Source organism: Bombus huntii, chromosome 7, assembly GCF_024542735.1.
Source record: "Bombus huntii isolate Logan2020A chromosome 7, iyBomHunt1.1, whole genome shotgun sequence".
NCBI lineage: Eukaryota > Metazoa > Arthropoda > Insecta > Hymenoptera > Apidae > Bombus > Bombus huntii.
Window position 1 is genome coordinate 4927937 of NC_066244.1, and position 26803 is coordinate 4954739.

The 26803-nt window shown below is 31.0% G+C and overlaps 2 protein-coding genes across 2 annotated transcripts; both read right to left on the minus strand.

The window, feature by feature from the left end:
• Positions 1-1038: 1038 nt before the first annotated feature.
• Positions 1039-16868, minus strand: LOC126867461 (collagen alpha-1(I) chain-like). Its single transcript, XM_050621918.1, has 28 exons — positions 12002-16868; positions 9929-9985; positions 9573-9671; positions 9143-9192; positions 9001-9066; positions 8711-8824; positions 8344-8482; positions 8132-8256; positions 7861-8067; positions 7650-7748; positions 7000-7108; positions 6479-6666; positions 6157-6373; positions 5872-5960; positions 5355-5516; positions 5102-5263; positions 4561-4758; positions 4287-4431; positions 3953-4213; positions 3732-3865; positions 3316-3585; positions 2998-3213; positions 2781-2870; positions 2253-2634; positions 1918-2136; positions 1639-1811; positions 1321-1542; positions 1039-1229 (listed from the first exon to the last, which is right to left on the minus strand). The coding sequence occupies exons 1-28, from the start codon at positions 12186-12188 to the stop codon at positions 1083-1085; spliced, it is 4527 nt and encodes a 1508-aa protein (XP_050477875.1). The 5' UTR covers positions 12189-16868; the 3' UTR covers positions 1039-1082.
• A 912-nt stretch (positions 16869-17780) lies between these two features.
• On the minus strand, positions 17781-26603 carry LOC126867464 (structural maintenance of chromosomes protein 1A). The gene is made up of 20 exons (XM_050621926.1): positions 26362-26603; positions 26155-26275; positions 24630-24729; positions 24367-24545; positions 23806-23944; positions 23233-23697; positions 22581-23009; positions 22252-22463; positions 21878-22046; positions 21688-21810; positions 21471-21602; positions 21304-21369; positions 21073-21230; positions 20311-20408; positions 19901-20205; positions 19541-19816; positions 18966-19145; positions 18727-18905; positions 18395-18572; positions 17781-18324 (listed from the first exon to the last, which is right to left on the minus strand). The coding sequence occupies exons 1-20, from the start codon at positions 26471-26473 to the stop codon at positions 18256-18258; spliced, it is 3690 nt and encodes a 1229-aa protein (XP_050477883.1). The 5' UTR covers positions 26474-26603; the 3' UTR covers positions 17781-18255.
• Between the last annotated feature and the right edge of the window lie 200 nt (positions 26604-26803).

Here is a 26803-nt window from a genome sequence, read left to right on the forward strand (position 1 = left end):
GTACTTAGAAGAAATATGTAAATGAAATTCTACAAATTTTTTAAATATAATTTGTGAGAAATTTAATTGAATACATGCATATTTAGTATATTTATGTAACACAATTATTATTAAATATAAAGGATTATAGAAAAAGGGACTGCTTTTAAAATTACAGAAAGTTATATAAAAATGAGTAAATCAATTTAAGAAAATAATTTATTAGGCTTTAATAACTTGTTTTCAATTTTTCCATATTCATGAATATTTTATAATTAGTTAAATCAACTTTTATATACACATATGTCAGCGTAGCTCAGTTCATAATAACGTAGGATTTCTTTAAATACTAGGATTTGGGAAATAATATTACTTAAGATTGTATTATTTTGATGTACGATCACATTGAATATAAATTATTTTGTAAATTGATTTATAAATCCACAAAAATTAAGATTAGATGATATTTTAATAATTTTAAAATATATGAAAGCAATAGGTAGTATTTAATTTTAATAGTACAAAATACATGTAAAAAGTTTAAGCTAATATAAAACGTCTTATAAAAAAGAGTTAAAATAATGATTGCAACACTAATATAACATATAAACTTTAGAAGATAAAAATTTTTATTAAAAAGACGTTATAATTTTCAGGCTTTTATATAAAAAATTTAATTAAATGTATGTCTTAAATCATTAATTATTCACATTATTTTATTTCATGAAAATGTAGCAGTATTTTAATTTGTCATCAAGACTAATATGTAAAATAGTTTTGTAAATATGTAAAAAAAGGCGATATATATATATTACCTAGGACTAATTATTTTAAACATCTAAATTATTGAGTGACTATTGACATATTTAGTATATGAAGTTATATCTATGTCAATATATACAAATTATAACAATATTTTATTTATGTCATTAATTAAAAAATAAAAAAACTAATAACTAATATACATACTATAATATTTGAACTGTTAAAAAATTCAAATTTTCATATACTATATATGTACATATACATGGAAATGTTTGAGTAAAGAAAATATTTTAATTATGTAATGATAATATAAAAATGTATTTATTAATTTCAATTTATTATTCATAACAAACAGTACCGATTTCAATAGAAAAGCTTTGATCTGGTTTTCCAATATCTCGTAAGGCCACATCTATTATAGGTAGTCTTACAGGCTTATCAGTTTCATATGAAATTACTGTTTTACCCCATTGTCCATTATATGTCTGTAAAGACATTGTCATAAATATTATAATGTTTCAATGTTAAATATTTTGCGAGGTTAACAAATCATCATTTAAATAATGCGAAACTTACTCTACATTCATCAGTTATCATTTCATATCTTAGACGTTGATTTCCACGTGGTGTTAATTCTACATCATTCCAGGTTAAAAATTTCATACCTTTTCTATATGTCTTTCGTTCAGAATCAAAATAGCCTATGCTATTTTTACAGTGATATATTATATTTTGGTATGCATGTCTCGATAGAAGTTGCAAAAAGCCAATTTGATTACTGTCTGCTTTATATGTAATCTATATATTATGGGTATTAAAAATATATAGAACAATAAATTGATTCATCATATTGAAGATGTATACTATTACGCAACAACAGTAAAAAATTGTTACCTTCATTCCATTTTCTATTTCGCTTAACCAAGTTTCTGGTTGATCAGTAATATAGTTAATTTCTGGGGAACGTACAGGATTAGGCAATAAACATGTTGCACGTTTCTTAGCATCACAATACACTAAAATTGCATCTCTTGCATCACCTTCGTTAGGATCAATCCAATATTCTCCTATGATAGGATAATATTTTCAGTAAATAAATTCATATTTCCTAAAATGAATTACTGACAAAAATAGTTGTAGTATTAAACATTATTTTTCTATTTATAAACTGACCAGAAAGTTTATCTGGATATGCAGTATAAAGGTCCTTGCAAGTTTTGGCTGGTGAACTTTTTCCACCATCTGGTTTTACAAATTTCTGGAATGATGATTTCAATTGTTTATATGCCTTCAAAATGAGTTCTTTCCTTTCTTCTTCTGTCATGTCTTGACTAAACATTCTAGGTGGTTCATCACCAACTAATGGATCTGGTCCTTTAGTTTGACCTTGTCCTATTCATATAATAATATGATTAATTCCATGGTATGGAACAATATTTAATAATAATAGTGAGTATAATATAAAATTATGAAGTAATTTCATGGTTTAGAAAAATTATAATAATCACCTAAAAGTGCAGCTAAAGAAGCAGCATCATATCCTAATCCAAGTTCACCAGGTGGACCTGGAGGCCCTGGAGGACCAGGAGGACCTGGTGGTCCATGGCGACCTTCTTCACCTGAAGGACCTTTTGGTCCTGGATTGCCAGTTAATCCAATTGGCCCAGGGCTGCCATCTCGTCCAGGACTACCTCTAGGTCCAGATTCGCCATCTTTTCCAGGTAGTCCAGGAAGTCCAGGTATTCCTTTCTCCCCTGGTAGACCAGTAGGCCCGGGTAAACCTTGTAAACCAGTAAATCCTCGATGGCCTTTCGCACCCTTCTGGCCTTCTTCTCCGCGATCACCTTTAGGACCTTCCAATCCTATAGGTCCTGGTTTCCCTCTAGGTCCCTAATTGTAGAAATGGTATTATTTGACTTTTTTTATTTCAGTTATTTTAAAGTCACAATAAAAATACATACCAATGCTAATTACAACTCTTATAAATTATTATCATGTATCGTGTATACATAAATAATATGAATGATGAAACTAACTTGCTGTCCTTCTACACCTTGTGGTCCTGTTTCGCCCTTTGGTCCTCTTTCTCCAGTTGATCCTGGAGCACCTGCTTGACCAGGTGGTCCCTAGTTACCAAAGTGTACATGATGCTCATATATAGCTATATACATAACTGTTTTGCATTGTTAAAACTTTATATTTAAGATTTTTTTATTGTAATTTATAAAAAAATACACTATGGTTATATCTTACGGGTAAACCAGGAGATCCGGGTAATCCCGTTTGTCCTACCGCTCCCGGTGGTCCTTTATCTCCAGGACGACCTGCTATTCCAGGTGGTCCAGGTTTACCACTGGGCCCTTCTGCTCCAATTTCTCCTGATGGTCCATGTGGTCCAATTGGTCCAACTTGTCCAGGAGGTCCAGGTGGACCTTCTGGTCCAGGTTTCCCAGGTACACCGGATTCACCCTGTTATATTACATTAAATAAAGTATAAATTATTCGCAATTCATAATTTAATATAAGTAGATATATGTAAATTTCACAAGATAAAGAGATAGTTGAACATACAGGTGCTCCTCGTATTCCTCTAGCGCCTATTGGTCCAGACGGACCTGGTAAACCAGGTAATCCTCTTTCGCCAGGAGAGCCTTGAGGACCCTGAGGACCAGGAGTACCTGGTGGTCCTTGAGAACCACTCTCGCCTTTATTTCCATCTGCACCAGGTGAACCTGGATTCCCAATAGGCCCAGGATTTCCGGCTCGTCCTGTTTCTCCAATATTACCTTTACTACCTGGTAACCCAGGCGGTCCTGATGGTCCTATTGCGCCTGGCGGGCCCTATAGAGATTTAAAATTGTTAGTTAAATTACATTAATATTTTATGCTTTGTTTGTAACAAAATAATGTAATATATTAGTAAGTAAATATTCTCTAATATTTATAGTAATTTAAACAATATTCTTCGATAATAAAATGAAACATACCGTTGCACCAACGATTCCTGGTACTCCTGGTGGTCCCATAATACCAGGCTCTCCTCTAGCACCTGGTTCTCCTCGTACTCCTTTAGCTCCCATCAAACCAACTAGACCTTGTGGTCCAGTTTCACCTGGGCTACCTGTAAAATTTATGTTAGAAGCGTATATTTACAAGAGATGTAAAATTTGATATGTTTTTATATCATTTAGTACATATTAATTATTACCAGGTAGACCAGGATTTCCTTGATCTCCTTTTAAACCTGGATAACCACGGTCACCCTTTAATCCTGGTAAACCAATGAGTCCTTGTGGTCCTGGGAAGCCTTGCAGTCCTTGTAATCCTTGGGGTCCTCTTTCTCCTGGATTGCCAGGAGCACCTACCTCTCCTGGAGGTCCAGGTAATCCAGGATCGCCTCGTTCTGCTGGTTCACCTGGCGGTCCCGGTGAGCCAATTTGACCTTGTGGGCCACGCTCTCCAATCCGTCCTATAATAGAATATGTGTACATTATATATCTTTTTAAGATAATAAGTATGTTAATTTTTTTGTAATGTACAACCTGAAGGTCCTTCAGGGCCAGGCGGTCCGCTAGATCCTCTTTCTCCTTTCGGGCCTGACTCTCCCGTAGCTCCTCGTAAGCCAGGCAATCCTACTAATCCAGGTGGTCCTGAAATTCCTCGATCTCCTTTTGCTCCAGGTAATCCCTGAAATATAACACTTTATGTAAAATCATATAAACAAATAATGTGTTAAATTTTATGCGAAAAGTAATTTCTAGTAGTTTATGTTGAATAAATTTAAAATTAACATGTAAAATATCTAAAAATGCTTACGGGAGGTCCATCTAATCCTTGTGCACCTGGTTCTCCTCTTGGTCCTGTTAATCCTGGTCCTCCTGGTGTACCTCTTTCACCAGGAAATCCTCGTTCACCTCTATTTCCAGGTATACCTGGTGGACCAGGTGGTCCTTGAACACCTGATTCTCCATCTTTTCCTGGTGTTCCTGGATTACCAGTAACGCCTGGGAAACCCTAATTACATAATCAAATTATGTAATAAAATCATACTGTCCCTTTATTATTTTTACACCCATTTTATAAATATGTTTTACATTTAAAGCAATTATTTTCAAAATCAATATTCATTATTGAATAATTGGGTAGCGGGAAGAGTGGAATATGCAAGTCTGATTGGTTCTTGTCTATTAGAATCATTTTCTCTGATATAATCATAACGATAAGGTCTACGTGAATTTTTTTTTATTTTATACGTATTTTTATCAATAGAATCGAATAAAGCAATAATGACCGATACATGAACTTCAGAATACATAACTCTGTGTTCATTATATATTATTGAACGTTCAAAATATACCTGAAAACCTCTAGGACCTGGAGATCCTGGAGGTCCCCGTTCACCATCTACTCCTGATGGTCCAGGTGAACCTTGAGGTCCTGGTGCTCCTTCTTTTCCCGTATCACCTCTAGGTCCAGGTGGTCCAGGATTTCCCGGCTCACCAGCTTTTCCTGGTTCACCCTTTTAATGAGTACATTTTCCGTAAAAATATTAATTTCACATACTTATATTATTATTATATTAAAAACAACAAAAATATAAATATTAATACCGGATATCCTTTTTCTCCTGGGAGACCTATTGGACCAGGTAAACCTTGTAATCCAGCTGGACCTTGTTCACCTGGTTTTCCATCAGCACCTTGAATTCCTCGGTCCCCTGGGTTTCCTGGTTTCCCGGGAGCACCAGGGCGACCCATTAAACCACGTGTGCCCTGTAATATTTTATTTCAACTATTTCTCTCTTTGTATAATTTAAATTATTTATTAGAATACTAGTTAGGATAGTAATACTATAAATGCTAATATCAGGAGAATTACAAAACATAGTTAGATATTCTAATATATGTTTCTTAAAATATAAAGCGTAAGTACAAAGTAAAATTGTAGTACTAGCACATATAATTAGCTAAGCGTGGATCATTAGAAAAAATATTATATCTTTTAGTTCCTCAAAACTTTACAAAATATTTGAGATGTAACTTTATTCGTTATTATTTAATTTTCTAAATGTAAATATTTGATAAAACGCTATTTTCCTGTATTTTTAAAATAATTATGGACAGAGACCTGTAAACCGGGAGATCCTGGGCGACCAGGATCTCCGTTAGTTCCTCTGAGCCCTATTGGTCCAATTGGTCCACGATCTCCAGACTGACCTGCAAAAAATTATATAAATTATTTTTATTGACATAAATATGTTAACATTAATTATTAATACATCATTGTAAAGCAGTTTTAAATAAGACTTAAAAGATCATGTCCAGAAATTAAAAAAGAATTAAGAATGCATGTTCTTCAAAAATGAGTCTTTGATAATAATTTTGACAAATTATGACGTTTATGACGACATACCTTTGGGTCCCATGGGGCCATCAGGTCCCGGAAGACCTGGTGCGCCTGGTGCTCCACGTTCTCCGGCAGGACCAGATGTACCAATTGGTCCGCGCATTCCTCTTTTTCCTCGTTTACCCTCGTTCCCAGGAGGACCAGGTAAACCACGTGGTCCTGGAGTTCCTGAATCACCTTTAGCTCCACTATCACCTTTGAATCCTCTTTCACCTGAAAGTCCCTGCGAATTATAATATTTTGGTACATATAGTGCAATAAGAAAGATGAAGCACACAATTTGAAAGTGTAAGAGATGAGAGAATAGGAATACAAAAACAATATTTACAGGCATGCCCTTCGCTCCTGGAACACCAGGATTGCCAGGTATTCCAGGTTGTCCGCGAGCTCCAGGGAAACCTGGAGCACCAACTAAACCAGCTGCTCCTGTACTTCCCTTTTCTCCAGGTATTCCATCTTTTCCCTGGGGACCCTGCGGTCCTGATTCACCAGGTTGACCAGGACGACCAGTTTCACCTACGCAGGAAAGAGAATTGAAATATGTTATACCTCTTAAAGATATAATTTTAAAGGTCAAAGGTAGACAATGTTTCGATGCAAATTTCAGTCATTTAATTTTAAAGTCGAATTTATTTAACAGTCTTGATTTGAAAACAACATTGAAAATTGTTTTCTAAAATCTCACTTATCAGCGATGTATACAAGTACTATTAGGATATTTCGTCGTCTACTTCCAAATTATACAATACTATACGATATTTTTATTTATGATGTTATTTATGCTGTAGTTTGTTGATTATCTCAAGTTACTTGATCATGGTAAATAATATCTAATGTAAGAAAATATACCTCGAGGGCCTTGTATGCCTTGGCTTCCTTTTGGTCCTTGTGCTCCTTGATCTCCTTTTACACCTGGACTACCTGGAAATCCAGGAGAACCTGGTTTACCTACCGTACCCTATAAAAGTTACACATTTGTTAATACATAGTCGATACTATACAGACGATTTTCTCTTTTTCCTTTTTCTTTTTTTTTTTTGCATTCCAGAGTTTCTAAAATACATCTGGCAAAATACATTTTCGGGATTTAATCTTCAGAAATTTAGGATTCAAATTGTTCTTTCGATCGCTACACTTGACAGCTCCTAATTTTTTCCTTTGGGGATATCTCAAAGTGAAGGTGCATGTAGATAAATAAAGAATCATTCGGCAGCCGAGGGAGAACATTTGAACCAAAATGCAGGAGTTAATGCCAAATGTTTTAACAAAGATCATGCAAAATATTATTAAAATAACTCAACTTTGTGAGGCTAAAATGGTGGGCATTTATGTATCACAGTTTTTTGCACGTAGCTCAAAAAGATCTCTATGAATTATATTTTACTTTTTTGGAAAGAAATCTATTTTAAATCAAATATATTTTAACTTATTATTATTTCAAACTCCTTCGCGACTCTTTTGCACCACTCTATATTTGTAATCTTTATTATTCTACTTACAGGTTGACCAGGGGGCCCAGCAATACCATCCACTCCTCTAATTCCTGGAGGTCCAGGAGGACCTTCTCTACCTCTTTCACCACGTGGACCTGCAGGGCCCTATTTAATTATTAAACATCTAATAAATTATTGTTTTTATATAATTAAAATATATGATTACAATTTACAAAATTTAGTTTTATTTATGTGAATATGAATATTTAATATTTACCATCGGGCCTACATGTCCCATCGGTCCAGGTACGCCCATGGATCCTTTCTCACCAGATACACCTTGTTCCCCTTTTGCACCATCTAACCCTGGAAAACCTCGGTGTCCTTTTACACCAGGAAGACCAGGCATCCCTGGTAGACCTCTTGGTCCGACTGGACCAACCGATCCTGGAGGACCAGGTTCTCCATCTTCACCGGTATTACCCTAACAATAACATATACTTTTATCTAACTCTAATATTAATAATTTAATCAATATGTATACATACATCCTTTCCCGGTAAACCAGCTAATCCTCTGGGACCTGGCGCTCCTGGAGGACCCAAAGTTCCAGGTTCACCAGGTTCTCCTCGTACTCCTTGAAAACCCTGTGGTCCAGGTGGTCCAGGTGGACCTATTACAATTTGAAAAATATCGAATAGACGTCTAACAATTGACAATAAAAATAGAAATACATAATTAATAAAACGAGTATAATGACCTGATGGACCACGCGGTCCAATAGGACCAGTTTGCATTTGTAAGTAGGCTTCTGGACCATACAAAGGTGCTGCTGCTCCCGTCGGTCCTTTATCTTGATTTGCTTGAGATAAAGCTAATTGTTGATAATACATTGATACCTGTTAATAACAATTTAGTTTAAATCTAATATTCGATAGAGTATTAGAAATGTTGACACTAACAGCGATAATTCACTGCTATGTACGTTGCAATATTCAACATCATTTTGTTAATAATCTACATTAAATATTTATACTATCTGTATTAATCATAAATTTATACATTAATAATAATCAGATTCAAATAATAAATTTTAGATAGAAATAAATGTTAATGACGCTACTTACGTCAGGTATAGGCCCTGGTGGCCCCGGAGGTCCCGGAATTCCCGGAGATCCAGGGTGTCCTGGAAATCCAGCATCTCCCGGACGACCCATATCTCCAGGTCGACCAGGCTCGCCCTAATTTACGAAGACGATAAAAATTATTATTGGAACATTGCATATTGTTACGTCCCATTTTTCACAAAAGATTTTATGAAGAATTCACAGTCTAATGACAAAATATATACATACGTGCCATTGACGATATATCGGTTACAAATGTAAAATATGTATGTTTTTGTAATAATATTTACCCTGGGTCCAGGAACAGCAACCGCGCTAATCACGTTACTTTCACCAGGAACAATCTCTGTCGGTGACTAGCGATATAAATAAATTACATTTATTATTATATATATCCACAACGTCATAGTATGTTTTAAATTTCATACTTACTGCATGATTTTGTTCTGGTGTTGTTTGCACTTCGTTTGGTAATATACCGACTACGACATTCCAAATGAATCAGTGTTTAAAAAAATATTAGCTACATGATTACATCTATTTAATCATCTATCATGGATACATAATAAGAAATATGTTTGATATCCAATGACACAGTACATCATTGTTAGTTAAAAGCAAAGTTTGTTGAAAGCATAATGCTTGTTAGCGCATGAAGAGTTATTACAAACGAATCATGTACAGTACGATAAAAATTATCAATAGCTTGCGGATTCTTACGAAAATTCGTATTTTTGACTCTTACAGATGCCAACATTTCGTACAAAATGATAGTACAAAATATAATCATTACTTGACAGCACGTAATATTTACTATGAATTTACAGTCGATAAATTATACGCATATTAAAGTATCAAATACCTTGACTGAAAGTTCGAATTGTCGCTTGCGTTGGTACATCTGTAGACAGTCCAGGTCTGTAGAAAGTTTGCAATGTCTCTGTCGGTAATTCACCCCTGCCTTAAGATAACATAATATAAATGACGTAGTTAATGTTTTGTCACTATTTCTTATCGGCGTTATATCGTAATCTTTCGTTAATATTTAATTTGTTACTTTTTATAATCATACACAATTTCATCGCTATCTATTCTAAACAATTTCCTATTCTTCTATGAAAATTCAGTCATATATGATTCCTTTTCTTAGTTACTTTTATACAACGCATGTTTCTATATGTATCTCGTTACAGGTGCTTTCTTACATATTGTACGTACTTGCAGTATTGACGCTGGACGTAACAGGTGGTGATGGCGCAGTTGTAGTTGTAGTTTCTAAACAGAAATATTATTAAAATAGAAATATTGTATAAGGTATATAATAAAATATTAATATTATAAAATAGAAAATAGAAAATAGAAAATTATAGAATAAGAATAAAATAGACTCGAACAGGTAATCGTGACATACGAATGCTCGGACAACTCGATATTTTCGAACAGTTTTGACAGTAAGTGGAAATATTATAATACTCGTTAAATGGGTAAAAAGCTAATACGACTGGAATATACATCGAGATGCGTTTCGCTCAATAGACTACAATAAACATTTTAATTGTTAATTTTTATCAGTTAATGTAATTGATCCAAAGCTTCCGGTGTTGCTTGCATGGTTATTAATACTTCCTTTAATTGCTTCGCAACGACATAGGAAATAACCTCTTACAATAACGAAGAACTGTTAGGTAATTTCATAGCATATCTAAAGCATAAAACAGCATAAGAATCATCACTATTAGGAATTGTTTTCCGTGTGTGTTCTATATACTACGAAATGAACGTGTTATACGTTTTCACGAGGGAATTGAAATTGATATAACAAGTTTACAGAATTATTACACTTATCAAACCTAAAAATTGGAATCACTTACCATTGTATAAATGTATTAAATTTTCTGCAAGATATGACAAAGTAGCTGTTACAACGAGAGAGAAATTTATTCTATGTATAAAAATAAGTCAAAAATATAAAATAAATTCTGCTCGTTCGTTAGTTTTTGAGAAAAATCATAAGAGCTTCTCTACATTATGATTTACATTTTATTATTAATTGTAAATTATGAACTATATAAATTTTCACTTTACATTAACATTAACTTTGCTTGAATTTGCATGTTCATATGAATCGGATTTTACTTTTCAGGATCATGATGCTGAAATAATTTACGTAGAAGATAAAACGTAAGTCTCTGGCAAATAAAGAATCATATGGACTTGTCGGGCGATTAGACATTAAACTACATAGAGACAGTGTGAGGCAGACTCGCGAGACTGCTAAGGATTGTCGGTTTTTTGACGAGATCAAAGGTGCCTCGCAGTTTTAACTATGTAATCTACATGCAGACAATGCGAGGAACGCACTTTAGCTTTTATACGTAGCTTTATAGCGTCGCTTCGAATTCATCGAGCAAAGATTCGTAGGTGTCAGATGTCGATACAGATGTTAATTTCATCCCCATAAATATCACATAGAAAGATTCGCTTCTACATTAATTACAATACATGTATGTACGTATATTAAAAACAAGCGACAGAGATCATTAAGAAATCAATTTTTCTATATTTCACTATTACGATTGAAAATGGTAGAATTAAGGGAACGGATAATATAACGAATTACATTAAACGAATAAACTTTCGCGTTCTTTTCTATAGCATCATCTTGCTCCTTAAGGTTGATCATTTATAAAACTCATAAATGTAAAAGATAACAGCTAACATCAAATTAGCAAATCGTATCTGTTGCGGGAAATAAGTTCTTTATCCAAAGAAAACTTTGCTGCTCATTTTGCCAGACATAATTTCGAAACAAGATGAAACCATTTGCAAGTTGAATCCACCGTGAATCGTATTGTACTCGTATGTTTCTTAAAAAGTAAGCGATACTTATGCGCACCATAATATTCTTATTTTCATCGCCGTGATGTTTGACTTCATATAAAAACGAACTCTGAAAGGAATTAGAACAACATAGCCAAAGATCAATTTCACATTTATCGTATTCTCAGAATTATATTTCATTTTTCAAACTATACGTTCTATGATAATAACTCCGTTAAAACAGATCAATTAAAATACATGCTCTCTGATTTAATAAATGAAAAAGTGGTACACACGATGCAGTTATTGCACTTGCTAAAGGGATTAAATTAATTCGAATAAATTGTGTCAAGTATTTGTAAGTTAACATAGATATAGCTCGATGCACGATTCTGTCCTATCCACGTAAATATAGTTTGTATATATATTATAAGAAGGGTAGGAAAAAATAAGTTTAAGTATAATATTCACCATTTCTATCATCGTAGTCATCGTAACCCTCGTAATAGTCGTAATCGTATTCACCATTGGCGGCTTGTTGAGCTTGCAGCGGCTTGGACCGTTGTTTCCTGAGTTTGGTCCGTATGGAATGAACCTGCGGCAAAAGAAGTTGGATGACGGCGAACGCCGCGGCTAACCGAAGGGCCTTCGGCCCCATGAGCAACTATGACGATAGCCAGTAACGTGATCCTAGAGCCAACTCGTCTTCGTCTGAAGCTGAGGACAACTAGACTTACGACAACTGGCGTATCATTTATTTAGCAGATGCTTTGTAACTCAGGGGAGGTCATCATCCTCCGTTTTACGATCTACATGCGGTCCTCCCACTGTATTCGTTCGATCTCATCCCTTCTCTTTGATCCCTTTCCTTCCATGTCATTTTTCTCTTCTGTCCTCTTGTGTTTCTCATCGGAAACCGCGATCTTCTTCTTTCCTTCGCATTCACGCCAACACACAGGGGTGAAACGCTATCACGAAGAATGACGAAATCAAGCAACGTTCGTTAAATTAATTATTAACTTTACGTACATGTGTCCATACTCGTTCGAGCTTAAGACGTTTTGTAACTTTGGAATTGTTTGAGTCACACAAGGGACATTTTTTCATTTTCAAAGATATCTTAATTATATGAAATTGGAAATGTCATTCTCTTTTGTTCGAATTTAACATTCACACGATTTATAGAAATACCGTCATTATACAATCCTAATGCCGTTACTTGAAAATCTTTGTTTCCTCTGAATGACGAGAAAATATTGTTTTTAGCTCGTTTTAACTATTACGTTTAACAACTAGAAAGAAAAAACGAGAATATGTTAGCAAACGTAATTCAAAATTGACGTACCACTTGTTTCAACACGATTGTGAAGGAAAGTCAGTAGTTACATATCGCTTCTTTTGTACGTATATGTCTATTTCATCCTAGATCCGTTTTACGAAATGGAGAGGTCATCACCCTTTACTAAGAAACTGCATGTGTCTTTTATTGCGATGATCGAGTACGCACGCCACTTATTTTCTTCTGTTAAATATGCTTTTAATTTTATCCGCAGTGCTTTCGCGTATAATAAAAACGAGGGCAATAAGAGATAAACAGAGTTTTTACGCCTTATAAAATAAAAAGAAATCATTTTTCTAACAATTTTTATAATTATCTTGCCAGCTACATTCTATATGTACGTGCGACAGAATTATAAATAAAATAATACGAATTTTACTTTTAGAGGACCAACGGAGAAAAGGGGGCAGCGCGCGCTCTTTGTCACACTGGCCGTATTAATTTAAATTTTAATTTTCCCAGTTTTACGGCAGCTATAGGAAATTGAAGCGTGCAACGTACTTTTCATTTTGTACAGTTTAACGCGTTATATATTGCTTAACATAAAAAAAATTATAAATAAAAGTTGAAAATGATGTAGGATAAAACGAAGAATGAAACGTTTTATTTCGATATAATATCTATGAAAAAATACAAAGGTGTGACATTATATATCGAAAAGTAAATTTTCGTTCTCTAAAGAACGCTAAAACTTGGTATTCTCCTTTTTTTCCCGTAAACCCTTCATTTATTAACAACGCACATTTTTCCGTAGTAAGAAATAATACCTAGTAGAATAATCTGTCGTTAAAATAAATGGCAATTTAATGGCATTTATGTTATATTATATTGGCAAAAATATTATACGCATATTCAGAATGATCGAACTGGTTAAAGATATTCAAATATACTGTAACAGTTCTTTTTTACGTAAATTTAATACATTATAATACTGATCTTTCTTAAACGTGGAAAATCATGTTAAAAAGATCATGTTGGAAGAGAAACGAATTTGTACAGTTTTAAATATACATAGAACTTCGAGGAAATTTAATATTTCGGAAACTTCGAGATATAAGATCCCTGTTGAAATAAAATTATTGTGTTAGGGTAAACGTATGTGCGAAGAATAATTCTTATGCGTGAAAAATAATAAATTTAATGCCTTGTTTCTTTGTGTAACGATTGTTCACCTTTAAATTAAAATACGGAATATTAAATCTGATAAAGTTATCGTAAATATACAAGGATGGTTAACATAAGATGTATGTATGTGTTTGCGGCCAGAATGTTGCGAAAGCGTGAATTAGAACATAAATTAAACGCGACGTATCATGCTATAATAATATAGCGTTCCCGTTCAATATTCAAGTGGGATAATCAGCTCTGAAGAGGATTTTTTTTTGAAAATGTAACACTGCTTATTTCATTTTCTTCTAACAATAAGCAACATTAGCGAATATAATCGAACGTTTGTTAAATTTGAACTACCGTTGCATTAATAAAAATTAAATATATGCATTAATTTTGTTAACATGCCTTATGTACCTTGAAATGAAAAGGACGATCGATATAGGTGACATTACTTGAAAAATGACGTTATTATCATGTTTCCACTGTAAGATTAGAAAATCTGATATATTTAAACTGGAGAAGTAATTCATGTATTTATATTTTTATCTTTTAAATATATAAGACACCTTAAAGTACATAAGATTAAATTTGATATTAAGAGCTTAATATTAAGCGTCAATGTGACGTCAAGATGACATTTTATTTCAAAACTTTTCTTAAACATTTGTTTTAATATACGTATATACCGATTATATAGATCTCTGGATACAATCCTTGAAAATAATGATATATTATTTCATCATTATAATCTAATAAGCATGAATAGTAGCGTAATCGTAGGATATAAGACATTATAAACACCCGTGAATTCGATCCGTTTTATCTCTATTCGAAAATTAATCGATTATCGTCTCATAGTCTATCGGCATATCTCCTTGCCATTAAACTATTTTTAATGTAACTCTTTTTTTAAGCGGTTCAAATGTCATACACATGGTACAAAACACAAAAGTTCAGCAAAAATACCTACATGGAAATTCTGTTACATAGATGTATAATTTAATGACTAGAATATTTGTTCAGAAAAAAAAAAAAATGATTATTTGCAGTACTTTCACATACTTTACATAAGTATGCTTCTATGTTAGTTTAAAGAAGGAAATCGTATTATAATCGTGATTAATATCATTTAAACATCTCATGGATTTGTCATTTGTTATTCAAAGGAACATTAATTAAGAGGTAATGTAAAATGTAATGTATAATTTCCAATCTTTACCGTAGGTCACGATTGAATACATTAGACAGAAGAAGCTATTTCATTCATTATTTCGCTAAAAATACGACTACACGAACAGTTGATTGACATACTTCGCGATCTTCTAGTTTTTATCGGTTGCAGTTACGATACTATTGTCGATACAGATCACGTCATTTCGACTTAATAAGTTTATTAAACGACAATCATTATTTTGGCCGCATTCCCGCAGCGCGACTTACTTTACAAAGCGTTAACCGTAATAGGCTACATTGACCCAAGTCCCTGTATCGTTGTGTCCGACTATAAATCAGAGTTACCACTATTTCTAATAGTATAACTGGGCCAGTGTGATATTAGTCTGTGTTGTTTTCATAATCTTGCACAATGAACGTTTGCGATAATTCCTATTGTTGAATTTATCAACCCCGAGTATCCTTGTTAAGCGTCTTTGCATCTGATTTGTTAATTAGAAGCGAACAAACTGATTACCTGTCTTGTCGTTCTTTCTATACATTGACATAAATTCATCTTCGTGTTATGCAGTTGCCGCACACTCATTTTCAATTTAAGAATCTAACATATCCCCAAAAAAAAGTTTATTAACTTTTAACGTATCTAGATTGATAAAGTAAAAGGCATTTTAGGGTTGTACTTATTCATATTAAAAGTATCGCGATGAGAACTGGCGTGAATCCACGCATTTTAAAATATTAGCTACGAGAGAACCTGTAAATTCTCCATATAATTCTCCAAATAATATAACCTGTTTTAGCGCATTTAAAATGCTTATGTGTGTTCGCGCCAGTTCACGTTGACATACCCACACCAGAGAATATAAGACTCTCTTTGTGCGATGACGATATGACCGCCGCGGACTTCTTTGTACTGCTATTTTAAAAAGCTACTTATCTCTCACACACAGTCTTGATGTATCATCCCTTGTAGTTTTCACAGCGCATTCAGTTTCCTGTACGTTTCCAGTTTTTTCCTCGTCTTGTCGCGCATTTATCTTCACTGCTCGGCTCCATAAAAATCAATTTTAACCAAACATAGCTTAAAACCTGACCGAGAATGTACCTATATGGGAAAGAAATTCGATTCAACGGTTCTCGAGTAGCAAGATAACACACACATAGGCAAAGAAACGTTGCATTTGACAGTTTACGAACTATACACATATACGTAATGTAGGAAGAGAAGATACGTTTAAAGTTCTGCTGAATTCTATCGCAATATTACAGCGGAGGTAAATTCCACAACTATGGCATAGCATCTAAGCTTCAGTTGATATACGACTGAATATGCTGTCGATCAATTTTTAAACAAATAATTAAATTGTATTATTTGTCGATTCTTTAGGAAGATTATAGGCATTATTTTTGACTATTAGTTTCTCGTTAATTGATACATTTTACGTACATTCGTGTATGTAAGTATTGTTGCTGTAAGTTGTCTAGCGTCTGAATATTTATGAGTTGTATTGTCAGTTTAGCAATAAATTCTAAGTAATACTCAATAAGGCTGCGAAACAGAACCAGTAGAAATAAAATGAACAAATTATTAAAATCTTATAATTCCTTCCATGGCTGTCATACAGGAATAAATACGTTACATACTTGTTTTAATGGAAACTACGTACAGATCTCGGAATGTTATCTGCATCAGTGTCATCGTCATTGGTGTTCCGATTAAACTACACGTTGTACGTACACAGTTGTTTCTGTAGGACATAACGAAGTCGTTAAAAACAAATACTTTCAAATATAAGAATAAAAATCATATCCTCACAGATTAATTAAAATATGCGTTATGATTATTAATATTACACTTATGAAAACAGAATTCCGAATTTTTCATCTAATGGTAACGTTGTGCTTTAAGCATAAAATGAGCAAGTTTTTTCTCATTTCTCGTGCGACGTAGGATATTCTTCCAGTGAAAATGAATATGCTAAACTTTCTGAATATTCTCCGCTGGTCTAAAAATATGAAAAGATCGATATAAAGAATATAATATTAAATAAATAATGTTGGAACTCGTCAAATTTGTACCAATATTTTTCAACAGATATTCATGTTTGTACAGGGTGAACCACGAAACATGCTTAGCTTAGATTATTTCATTGTTACTGGGTGGATTGATAATTTTTTGTCTGGTATAACATGATTCAAGGGGAGCTTTAAAGTGATAAAATAGCAAACTTCTTCTGTCATCTTCCTTTTCCAAGTTTTCAATCACCTTCAGTTTTTAATAGGTAAAGTTTTCTTACACCTATCTTTTAGCCAACACTGAAACGAATTAGACAAACATCGTAACAAATGTTTCGAATGTCATAATCTCCTCTGCGTCTTGTACGAGGTAAGTTGCCGCCCATGTATCGTTCGATTTGAGGATCCCTGTGCACCCCGCTGCTTAGACTAACCTACTTGCATTCGTGTAAGGAGGTTTGCTCGCGCACAGTGATACTTCGGCTAATTTTTAATTATCAATAACTAAAAAACAAATCCGAAAACGCAATCTTTTCATTCTTGAGTTTCATCTTATTTTAGCTTCACATCTTGTATAAAGGATAGACATTTAAAAACTAATAAACAGTATATTATAATAAAATTTTTTATCCTAGAAAGGTACATGTTTACAGACTTACAATATAAAAATTATAATTTTTTAAACATTTTATATACTTAACTTAAAAATTGACATATTATTTTAATTTAATAGATAATCTATTACTTATACAAATAATTTATTACCAAGCAACTTTACATTACTAAAGGCAATTTTTTATATTAATCTAGTTTAAATAAAAATAAAAATTTTCAAAATAATTAAAATACGATAGTAGTATTACCTCAATATTTCCAAAAAGAGAAAAAGATTAGAAATAAAAACTTGAATTATTCGAATAGTCTTTGAAATTTGTTTGATTTGACATTCATGGGTTATTTTCCTAAATTCTGATACAAGAAGTTTTAAAATGTCTTGTATGTGAAACAAAACTATTACGTGCGAAAAATAAGACAAAATAAAACACAATTGAAATATGTATAATTATAATTGAAATATACTCTATCAATTAATGTGCGTGGGATATGTAGTTAAATCAAGAGTTAATACTTTACTTTCCAAACACTCTCCAACCTGTAATTAAAAAAATATATATATGTAATGTAATTTTGCTAGGACGATATAAATTTTCAGTTATACTTACATCAGGGCAAATACCAATTAATGCATCAGCATGGGAATAAAATTCTTCTTTCAAAGATATGACAATAGTTTGTAAAGAGCTTGTTTTATCGCGTATGTAACTAGCAACTTTTCCTATGTTAGTATTATCCAGTGCAGCATCGATTTCATCCAAAACAAAGAATGGCGCAGGTTGAAAACTATAGATTTGATAAAATTAGATTATAATCGAACATAATTTAATAATAATTTAATATAATGTAAAATATATTATGAATAAGAAATAGATTAATTTTAGATTTAAATTTATTTCAAAGTAAAAATTTAAAAACTTAATAATTAGAAACTAGATACCTGTGAATTGCAAACAATAAGGCTAATGCCGCAACAGTTTTCTCTCCACCAGATAAATTAGACATTGGTTGGAATCGTTTTCCTGGCGCTACACAATTGTAATTAATACCATCCAAATAAGGTTCTTCTGGATTTTCTGGTCCAAGGAATGCTTGAGCAGATTGATTTTTTGCTAAACTCTAAAATAATAGATATATTTATGTACCTTTTTTTAATTCATATACTTAACATATACAAACCTTATAAATTGGATCAATTTCATTAGCTACATGCTCGAAACAAGCCATAAATCTGTCATGTCTTTCTTTTTTGATTTTCTCAAATTGCGTTTTTGCTTTTTTTGCTTTTTTACGAGACTGTTCAAATTCTTCGTTAGTTTCTTGCAATTTCTCCTTAGCAAGATATAACTTTTGAATAGCCTTAAAAAGATCAACATTATGAATGGAAGATTTTCAAGATGGAAAAGGAAAATATTCTATCAAAAAATTAACACATTCCAATGCATGTAATCGATTGAGAAATAGACTAAATATGCAATCTAAAAAATGTTATCAGTCCCCTCTTATTAGTTGCATAAAGGAAGGAAAACATAAGAATATAAATTTCCATTAGTAACCGAATTATTGGACATTTAAAATTATTATTTTTACATATTTTCACTGTGAGATTTTAGAGTTACTTGTTGCTGTTTTCACTGAGTTAGCAAAAAGAGTTAGTGTAACTTCACAAAACCCCTTCATCTGAGGTATACTATATGTAGTATCTTAAACAAGATTAAATTGTAATTTTCTATTTGCAATATTATATTTGTTACCTTCATATTTGGTGCTTGAATACGTTGAATAGTACTCTGTAGATCATTAATCGTTTTCGTTAGTTTGTCAGTAGTTTTCTTAATATCTTCTTCTTCTATATCCTTCAAATTTTCAGGAAGGAGGGCATAATCTACAGTTATTCGTTTTTCACGTTCATATTGTTGGTGAGTACTTAAGGATGAGTCATTATTAGTTTCCGAATTATTAGTCGCAGTAGTTTCACTAGCTATATCTTCCATATTTCCATGAAGCATTGGAATTGCAATGTCTTCCATCTATATAACATTACATTCATATATTTGTTTCTATAAAATCCTTAAACAATAGATTGATTAATTTCATCTTGTTTTACAACATACCTTACATTGCATTAAAATAGCATGACGTTCAGCTTTTTTTTGTTCAATTTTGGTTTCAATACCATTTAATTGTTTCTGAGCAGCTTGTATATCTTTCGCTATTGCTCCAACTTCACGTCTAGCTTTGCCTATTTCATCTTCTTTTTGATCAACTTCCATCTTTTTTGCGTTTCGCGCGGACTTCAATTGCTCCATTTGAGTTTCATCGTGATCTATTTCTGCTTTTTGATTAGATTCAGTCTGCCGGGCAGATTCAAGTTTATCTTCTGCATCTTGAACGGCACGTTCCCATCGTAATACGTTACCTAAATTTTACATATTCTCATTTATAGGTTTCAATTAAATATTAATTTAGCAAAGCGAGTATTAAATTTCTTAAAAGTACGCATATAAAGTTAAATTCTACTCACTTTCTGTATCACGTTGTTTCTCAAAATCTAATTGATTATAAATGCGATTGCATTGATTTTCAAATTCCATCCTCTTCTTTGCTCTTTCTTGTTGTGATCTATAAGTATAATTGTAAGAATTAATCAATTGTAAGAAAAATTATTTTTTCTATCTTTTCCTAATATAAAAAAATTTGTTCATGAGAATGAAACACTAAGTTTCTTGTTACACTAAAAATTGAAATGGTAATATATTTTGTTTCCCTTTGTAAAGGGTAAGCGTTTTGAGTTAAAGAATACTATAAAAATGAAGATTGTAATGTAAGAGACAGAAAAGCAAATTTATTCGTATTTAAAGTATTAATAAATGTTATTATAAACTACATTTTTCAGATAATTAAATATTATTACCCAGATAATGAGGAAGAAAGAGAAAAATGAATAAGAAATTCGAGATGTTTAATATTTAAAAATTATTTTTTATGAACGCAGAAATTATTAGAAGTAAACATAATTGCAATTTGCATACAATATTTGTATGAAGTATGTATTTTGTATACGATATAAAGTGAAATAAAATTTTTCTTTCATTTTTCATACATTTTTTTGTGTTTTTAATGTATCTATTCTTTTAGAAAATTTTTAATATCTTATATATTGTAGTTATAATACATTCATTACTTAAAAATTAATTGACATAAAGAAACAAGGTTCCTATATTAAAGAACTTTATTTATATTTATTAAACTTAATATCATATTTATCAAATTTAAGTACACATACCGTAATTCCCTTTCTTCATATTGTCGAATATTAGATACACCTATTTGTTCACAAAAGCTGGCAAATACATCATCTTCAACATTATTCATCTTTTCCTTGATATTCTGTATTTCTTGATCTCTCTCAGCCATAGTTTTTTCAATTACAGTTATTGTTGGCTATATACAAAGGATATATCAAATTAGTAAACATTCTTACATAAGTGTAATAAGATATAAAAGATCTACATACACCAAACATATTTAATTCGTTCTGAAGGGCATCTAATTCTGTTTCAAGTTCCGAAATTTGTTTTTGCTGTAATACATATAATTTTCAATAAGCATAAAAGATATGTTAAAATACTGTTATTATTATTATAATTGCAGTTTTATAGCATTATAAATTATATTATTTACCGTAGCAGTAAGATCGCTTTTATTATATTTTAAACGTGTTTCCAATCCTCGTATTTGAGATTCAACTGTATTTAATTCAGATTCTTTTCTTGATTTTTTCAAAGATTCACGTAATTCTTCTGTTAATTTTTCCTACAAAATATTTAACATATACTGCAGAACAATTTTGTACAGTAAAATATACAAGTACGCTGTATATGGAAATAGAGTGTCTTACTTTTTGTGCCTTTAATTGAGACATTTGTTTCTCATCCCATCTTTTCGCTTTCTTTGCAAGATCTAAACTACCACCAGATATAATACCTGCTTTCTGATAAAATGTTCCATCTAATGCAACACACTGTAATTACATGCATATATTAATTATTGTAACTTTTTAAAAAATTAGTTATTCTATACACACATACATCGTATCTTGCTTTTTTATCCATTTCATAAGCTACTTTATTTGCATCTTCAGGTGTTTCACATACAAGTGCATTATTTGTAGCAAATAATACAGCTCTGTCAATATCTTTAGGTGAAAAATGTAACACATCGTATAACAATTTTACATTTTTAGGCTCTTGTATATTTCTAAAACAAAAAGAGAGAAAGAAGAAATCAATCGTAACAGAAAGAATTAAAACTAATTAGAAATTAGAAATTACTACAATCTTTGTAATATGAAGGGAGAAGTAAGAAAATATACAAAGATACTGTTAAGAATAGAAATAATGACTCTTCTAAATATTTAAAAAATTATGCAGCTGATGTCTAAAGTTATTTTTACGCTACATACCTAAGTCTTTCTTTTAATGGCTTTGTTTGGATGTAATCAAGAGGAAGAAATGTTTCTGGTTCAAGATATTGCTCTTTAAGATACTGGATACATTGTCTAGCTGTTTTTTCAGTATCAACAACTATAGCTTCCATATATTTGCCAAGAACTTTTGTAATTGCAACATTGTACCTTTTATGAATAGGTTCACACATATTGTACATGCGATCATACTAAGAAATAATAATAACAATAGTAATTACATGACAATTACATTGCTAGACTGGTAAAATAATAATTTGTAAGAAAATGATTTATAAGTAAAATATTAAATCTAATTTGTTACTTACTACTCCAGGAAAGAGGCGCTTAAAATTTTCTACGATCTCAGTTTTCTTTTTAGTTCTTGATACTTCATGTTTATCAACCTTTGCGTCACCTAGCTGCTCTGAAATGCTCTCTAATTCCCGCTGTAAATTTTGTATTTTATCTTTTGATGTACCAACATCAGATTGTAAGTCGGCCCGCAACTTTTTTTGATCTTCTAAGGCAGCTTCTGACGTCCTTATATGTTCTTCTAATTTTTCTACTCTTTTAAGAGCTTCATCTCGCATATGACCTTTTTGTTTATGTTTATTCTCTATTTCTGTCTTTTTTCTTCCTTCATTATCAAGTCTATCTTGATCAGATTTTTGCTCCCGATTAATAGAATCAAGAAGTTGTAAATATCTCGCTGATTGTTTACCTGCTTCCTCTTTCAAACGATTATACTCCCTCACCTTAAATTAATATTTAATATAATGATTATAATAATGATTACTTTGGTCTTTAAATTTTGAGATATATATAATTATTGTAGCTTTAATTAAATAGGATTATTATAACATAATATTAGAAAAATGAGAAAAATATTAGAATTAGAAAAATGATTTATAATCTTACTTTGCTATGACATATTTTGAAAAATATTTTTATATATAAATCCCATTTGAATTTTCTTACCTGTTCATCTTCAAGTTGCACATCTCTTCCTTGTAATTGTGATTGTCCAGCAATACTTGCTTCATAAGCTGCTTTAGCATCTTCTACTTGTCGCAGTTCTTCTTGAAGTTCGTGTATATCTTTCTTATGAGCTTCATCTGCAATACGTGCTTGAGCTAGTGACTTCCGAGCAGATTCTACTTTTTTTTGCATATGTGCAACACGTTCTTTTGCTTTGATGAATGTGGGTCTTTTCTTTGTTATTTCAACTTCTACTTCTCTAATATCCTGTTCGATTTTAGCAAGATCCCTCCCTAATTTCCCAGCTTCTTTCTTTTTCTCCTTTAATAATTCTTCTGCTTTTTCCTTCTTCTTCTCAATCTTTTCTATTTCATGTTGTTTCTTTTTCTGTGAAACTTCCAAATTCTCTGTACTCTTTTCATTATGAAATAAACGAAATAATTGAAGCTCTACTTGTTTTTCTATCTACAATGAAACAGATAATATTAAGTCATTTAAAATTGATTCAATAATGGATCTATAAATTATATAATTTGTTTAAATTTGAAATTAATGAGTAAATAAATGACCTACATATTCTTCCTTTAAACGTTGATACTTTTCAGCTTCTTCTTTTTCTAGTTTTGCTTCTTTTCTTTCAGCAGCAATACCTTTCTTTTTCTGATATGAAAATTGAGTTTCTTCTTCTGCTTTTAACATTTCCGTTCTTAATCTATAAAAGTAAAAAATCTATTTATAATTGCAACATGTTTATCAGAAACTGATTTAAAAAAAGATGAAATATTACACAGTATATTATTTATCTTTTAGATACACTGAACTGTTATATAATACGTTAAAATAAAGATTACCCTTAGTTAATGATAAACACATTTTTATTAATAATCCTCCTATATGTATATACATACACAATTATATATATATACATATATTATATTATAAATTATATTATATATATTATTATATTGTATTATATATATTATTATATTATATATTATTAATTATGTATATTAATTGTATATATATATATGCAATTAATATACAATTAAATAGATGTACATATTGAAATTACTAATATGATTGTAGATAATATTGCATAAAAAATATATGTGCAAGTTTATGTATATAAGTTACCTTTCATATTCTGCCTTTAATGCTCCAGAATTACTAATTTCTTCAAAAAGTGCAGTACGTTCTTTTGGATTTTTCATTGCTATTGATTCTACAGCTCCTTGAAATACAAGGAAATTTTTTGCTTTGACATTAATACCAAGTTGTTCTAACTCATTGAGATATACTTGGCTAGTAACTACCTACATAATACACATGAAAATTTGTAAATTTCCATTCAAATTAAATTTCTAACTAAACTAACTAAAAAAATATATAAAACTTACATTGTTATTTATTCTGTGTTCCGAAGAAGAGCCTTGTACAGAACGTATAAAACTTTTTTCGGTCCCATCTTCTAGTTCAAACACAGCAGTTACAGATGCACTGTAATTTATAATGACTGCATAAGATGTATCATATACTTAAATACATTTGATACGCAGATTATGCTTATAAATATTATGTTTATAAATGCAGATATATGCATATATATGTATAGGGTATTTTGTTTAACTGAAAACAGTGGAATATGAGATTTAGTAAAGAATTTCATAGACAGTATCCCAACAGACCAGAGCTGTCAGTATTGACTTGTTCAAGGATACTGGAAGTGTCATATAGCGAAGAAACTGGTGCTATAAAGGTTAGAAGAATGGTTAAATTGCACTTCTGAATTTTTGTCTCAATAAAGACATCTCTTAAACTAGCTGTTAGAATATAAAGATATGAATCTAAGACATATAAAACGAGAAAAGAAGCTTGATCTTTATTTATAGTGCATAGCATAATTGGCATCATTCAAAGGTGTTAGCTAATGATTTGCATTGATTTGACTGCTTTAGATCTAATTTATTATTTGTATCTCAACAAATGCCACCATATTATGAATACTTTACATAATATTACTATTTTTAAAAAATTGACTTGACTTTGACATCTCTTCTATTTCTACACTCAAAATAATGTTATTTATATTACCTAATGTCCTCCTATGTACTAAACAATTTCTTTGAAAATATTTTTTTATAACTTCATTCCCTTATGGAATATTTCACTGTTTCCTATTAAACAAAATACCCATATTACAATTAAGCATATGATTTAATTTTAAGTTACTCTCTAACTTATATTTATATTCTGATACATTTTAAATAATAAAATTAAAAAGAATTATTTCTATTTCCTTTAAATACAAATTTATACACATTCAGAAAGAAGGAAGTTAATTTATTTAAAAATTGAATTAGTTTGTTGAAAATTATTAAATCAAACTGTACAAAAATTTATATACTTGCACTTTTTCTTTATCTTATAATATATTATAAAGTTATATTCAAAAACAAAATTAAATACAATTATTTTAGATGTTGTTTTTTATACAATTTTTTTCTCATGTTGTAAAAGAGAAAGAACAAAAATTATTAAATTTAAGATATTACTATTTCTTTAAAATATGTAAAAGAAAAAAGAAAATTATAGCGTATTTAAGCAAATAAGATATTTATATAAAAACTTTTAATAAATGTATGTCATAATAAGTCTTTTCTTTTAATATTTTAATAAATTCAAAAAATACTTTATATGTAACTTTGAAATATGTAGAAGTTTGATGTCTTATGAGTAGAAATAAAAGCGTAATTTAGCATAGAAATAAAAACAAAAATTATATATCTAAAATAATTGAAACTTGAAGATATGAAAGTATAGTTTATAATATTAAAAGTATGTAAAGGTTAAAGTATGTACAAGTAAGTATAAATGCTGTTAAAATAATTACAAAAATTTTTAGTCTATAAGATCCAGAAATACCTTCGTGCAACTGGCATTCCTATTGAAGCTCCATGTATCAACTCACTAAACCGTTTTACCCGGAGACTACTTGTTTTTTCTCCCATAACAAAACTAATTGCGTCCATAAAATTAGATTTTCCTATATTAAAAACAAATATATAATGCATAATAGGTCTGAAATTATTAGAAGTTTTCCATATACTAATATAAAAGAACATAACCTACCGGATCCATTTGGTCCAACAACAGCAGTAAAGGATTTTAGAGGTCCTATAATAAGCTTTCCTCTGTAAGACTTAAAGTTTTCTACTTCGATATGCTTCAAAAACGCCGGCATTTTTAAAAACAATTTTAAAAAATTTACAGCTAACAGTAAAGTGGTATAATTGGCGCCATAAAGTTTCCAACACAAACAAGCATTATACGTCAACAATTGGTTTTCTAACTGCAGTGAAGCTAGTGACGAAATGTTGTCAACACACTTCACTTTCAATTAAATACAAATTTACAAACGATACTTCTATAAATATTATTTTACATATGTATATACGTATGTGTGTGTGTGTGTAGTGTGTGTGTGTGTAATAGTTCTTAGTATTATAAGATTAAGTAAATATTTTAATTATAATTTTATGTATAAATATTGAGTGAAATTATTTTTTCTTGT

Bases quoted from the DNA above. Each gene is read 5' to 3' on its own strand.
- LOC126867461 (XM_050621918.1), bottom strand. From the start codon at position 12,188: ATGGGGCCGAAGGCCCTTCGGTTAGCCGCGGCGTTCGCCGTCATCCAA. The intron at 4,432-4,560 runs GTAAGCATTTTT...GTTATATTTCAG, and splicing joins AAGGATTAGATGGACCTCCC to GGATTACCTGGAGCAAAAGG. The intron at 1,543-1,638 runs GTAACAATTTTT...CATAATATATAG, and splicing joins AAATAGAAAATGGAATGAAG to ATTACATATAAAGCAGACAG.
- LOC126867464 (XM_050621926.1), bottom strand. From the start codon at position 26,473: ATGCCGGCGTTTTTGAAGCATATCGAAGTAGAAAACTTTAAGTCTTAC. The intron at 23,010-23,232 runs GTAAGAAAATTC...TATTAATTTAAG, and splicing joins TGCAACTTGAAGATGAACAG to GTGAGGGAGTATAATCGTTT. The intron at 19,146-19,540 runs GTAACAAATATA...GATCTTTTTAAG, and splicing joins TTCAAGCACCAAATATGAAG to GCTATTCAAAAGTTATATCT.